The following is a 4,403-nucleotide window of genomic DNA, read 5'->3' on the forward strand; positions in this document are numbered from 1 at the left end:
AAAATTCATATTCGTTTTCATTATATGGATCTCAAGCTTCTTCTGTTGATAGTGAGTTTATTAATAACAAAAGAAATTCATGTAATAAACCTACCAATACTTCTCGTCAGATTCCAATTCAACAGAAACCAACACCTTATGATTCTTCTAAAGAGTTTTGGAGGAAGCGGTCAGTTGCAAGTCAAGAACAATTAGTACAATCGGCAAAGCATCCCATCGTTGTTCCTGCAGTTGTTCCAAAGAAACCACCAAAGAAAAAGATTGAAACACCAAAAGTTGAAGCGCCCACTGCATCAACGTCAACAACCACAACCACTCCAAAGAATAGTCAGTCAACATTTACAATACCATCACCTCCAAAAGGACAAAATGAATCAACGAGTAGTAATACAGCAACACCCACGTTTAGTTTTGACTTTTCCCAATTTGGAAAAAAATAGAGATATTTGTTCAATAAAATCATATCTAAAACATCTTTTTAATAAACGGAATCATTGGCGAACGTTAATTAACGAGCCCCGAGGAACTTAGCTAAGTTAAATCATTATGAGATTGACAGCTGAGATAACAACTGATCTCTTAGCAAAGCTTATTTCTATTCTCAGTTCATGTGGGAGTGATGTAGTTCTTCATTTTTCAGAGGAATCACTTTCACTATGTATTCCTCATGATACAGGTCAAATTGGTGTTTGGGTTGGTTGCGACATTATCAGCTGTTTTAACAAATATGAAGTTCGTTCTAATGTTTCAAATACTGTTTCAATGAAATTAAATCCAGCACAATTGGCACAAGCATTAATATCAAATACAAGTCCATCCATTCAATTACATTTATCTCGAACAAATGATTTTGTTTATTTACAACTTACTCATAAAAGTTTAGACACATTAAGAAAATTAGAACATCGTGTTCCAATTATTCTTTTAATGCCAAGTGTTATTCAACAATATGCAGAACCAGAGTGGGAGTTAGCTTCTATGTGTTCAAAATTCCCACCATTAAGAGCGGTCGTTAATTGGTGTTCAAATGCAAAAAGTATTCATCATCATATATCAATATCATTAAAACATAGTAATACAACCGGAAACATTGATGCTGTTTTTAGGGTTGAGAATGAAATGGTTTGTGTATCAACAACATTTTATGATTTGAAACCTGAACAAGATGATGAAACAGAAACGAACTCTAAAAACTCTGATTGCGAAGTATATGTTGATCTTAAGAAGTTTATAAAGATCCTAAGAGTTGTAAATCTTCAACCTACAATTGGTCTAATTTATATTGTTGACAAAAAATATATAAGATTACATTTTGAAGTACCTGCAGGTGCTGCATCAGCAGTCTCAATGACGTATTTCTTGAATGCTTCATCACAATAATATATATTTTATATAAAATATAACATAAATAAAAAAAATTTTTTTTGATGTTCCATCCGACGATACGTATTAATAAGTTTACATTGAATAAATTTAAAAAGTCCGATAAAAAAATGTCGAGACAGATTAACTGCCTCTACCCTCCTACATCCAAATCAATTAAGCTCGCTATTGCAGAGGAACTGCCCGACAAGTGTTTGCCTTTAAAAAATTTCGAGGAAAATTCGATTTATATCAATTCATTTCTTAAATCTTCAGATATGACAATGCTTCCAACAATATTAAGAAAGATTTATGATGTAGTTCAAAGCTCGGAATGTACTAAAGAACAAAAAACATCAATAGGTTCATATCTTGAAAATATGGTTTTAACTTTTCAAGACACTCCTCTTTTTAGGACACAAGTTCTTCTCTTTTTCGAGTCTCTTAATATGCTTCCACTTAATTTTCTTTTAATTATGCCTATTTTATCATCAGTAGTTTTCACAACAATTGCAATATCTGAAAAACGATTTACACATGTTGCTAAAAAGTTTCTTGTCAACAAAATCCTTCCGAAGGTTACACCGGAAATATATCACAAATTGTCACCATCCATTATTTTTGAAATCAAATTTTCGAATTTGTATAATCTCCCAACAATCTTTACGCAGAATGTTCCAAATGATTTACTTAACACATCCGTATATAATTTAGACATTAAGCCTTTATCATCGTTAGATTTATTTAATACGATATTAGAAATTGACTCACGAACTTTAACCAGTCAAAACCAATTACTTCGTTTATTTGATTTCTTTCCAGAATTTGATGAGAAATATGCCGCTGCATATATAGTAGCGATCTCATCACCACAATGTTGTTTTCCAAAATTCTTTTCTAAACTTGAGCCATCACAAAAGGAACGAATCATTGATGTTCTACGTCAAACTTTTATCGAAAAAAACGTCGACATCACCAAAATTTCGTCATCATTAGATCAAATCTTTCTTACACCACGATTAGATGATTGTTCATTAATATTCTTTTTATTACAAGCCTTATTAAAGAATGAATTAATACCATTTAAATCATTTTTAGGCAAATGGGATAATATTGAAGCTCAATTACAATATTTAATATATTTATCAATACATTCTATTCCACAATTAGATTTTAAAGATTGTAAAATAGCAACAGTTTCAGATTATACTAATGATACACATTTAAATATACCGAATAATTGTTGGATATGTATTAACTTTGTACAATCATTATTAACATTATCTGAATATTATGAGAAAGATGTAATGCGTTTATTAAGTAGTGCTGCAGATGAATATTCCACATATATATTAATATGTTATTGTCAAATATCAATGAATTCACAAAAACAAAACTCGAAAGTCTTTGAAGAATCATCTTTATTTTTCTTGTTAAATATTATCCAAAAACATAATTCGACATTTGAAAAGATTTTATGGAAACTTAATCCGAATTTTTGTGAATATTTATATCGATTATTTTATTTCAAATATACATATAAAAGAGATATATTAATTGAGTTAATTAGTGATCATTTAATCGATGTCATTAAGATATCCAATGATATAAACTTTGCAATGAAAATAGCATTTCAAGCATCGTTTAAAAACATTATAGAGATAGAAATATTTATAAAAGTATTTATAGAGAAATATTCGAATAAATTTATAGAATTATTATTGATTCATATAAAAGAATTAATTTTAGATTCAAATATATCAAAATCAGCTTTATCGATTATATTAAATAAAGTGTTCACTATCATTTGGGATATATATCCAAATTTAACATCTGATTTACAATTAAAGATTAATATAATATATTCAATTGCAAATACTTCAATTCCTGATATAAAACAATTTGATTTTATCCGTTCTATTAAAACTAATACTAATTTAAATGAATCAAAAGAAACAGCAATTGAATATTATAATAATTATTTAAATGATAACTTAAGTTTAAATGATTTTGTCTTAATATTTCATCAAAAACGTATCGATTCACCTAAACTATTTCAACTTATGCAAAATTATTTATTAATTGAAATGAAATATATATATAAACATAATCAAAACGTTAGTAATAAACTTGGCGAATTATTAGGAACATTAATACATGAAAATATATTTAATGATAAACAATTAAAATATATATTTAATAATTTTAATAAATGTTTTCAACAAAATCAAAGTATTAACTTTGTAATTACAGCATTAAATTTATGTTATACTAAATTGTTATTATATCCAAATTATGTATTTAGTTTATTAAAACATCCATCATTAAGAAGTACACAACTTTATGATAAAATTAATAAGTTATCAACGAATTTATCATCATCAATACAATATGATCAATATTCAACAATTAATATTCATCATCAAATTTCTAGTAAATTTTCTAAACTTAATACACCACCACCTAAAGTATGTAAATTATTTCAAACTATACCAAACAATAAAGAAATCTTTTTACAATATTTAAATTCATTTCCGAATTATATTAATTGGATAATATTACATTTAATTATAATTGTACAAGATCATCCCAAACAATTACCAAATTTATTAATGATAATTTCTAATAATAATTATTTAACTAAATTAATAATGGAAGCAGCTATATATGAATCAATCGAATTAATTATAGATCCAACATTTACTACATTTGATGGTGAATTTAATCGAAGACGATTATTTATTTTAGGTAAATTATTAGGAAGAATTACTTTAGCACAAAATAAAACTATACCAATGATATATTTAGACTTAAAACATTTATTATTACATTCATTTTCACAAGGTAAATTATATGGAGTTATTCCATTCATTAAAGAAATATTATGTTCAGCAACAAAATATTTTTATCCTCCAAACCCTTATATATCTTCTTTATTACAAGTATTAGCATCAATATTAACAACGAGTTTATTAAAGTCGAATATTCGAGATCAAATTAATTCGATTTTTACATACTTTAAAGTTAGTCCATATCAATTT

General features: G+C 26.7%; 1 protein-coding gene across 1 annotated transcript; it reads left to right on the plus strand.

The window, feature by feature from the left end:
* Positions 1-546: 546 nt before the first annotated feature.
* On the plus strand, positions 547-1,380 carry GO595_003234 (checkpoint protein HUS1; the record flags this gene model as incomplete). Its single annotated transcript, XM_067916232.1, has 1 exon — positions 547-1,380. One exon carries the CDS (start codon positions 547-549, stop codon positions 1,378-1,380), a length of 834 nt encoding a protein of 277 aa, XP_067777035.1.
* Positions 1,381-4,403: the final 3,023 nt, after the last annotated feature.

The sequence above is a fragment of the Histomonas meleagridis genome, assembly GCF_020186115.1.
Source record: "Histomonas meleagridis strain 2922-C6/04-10x chromosome Unknown contig_20, whole genome shotgun sequence".
Lineage (NCBI taxonomy): Eukaryota > Parabasalia > Tritrichomonadida > Dientamoebidae > Histomonas > Histomonas meleagridis.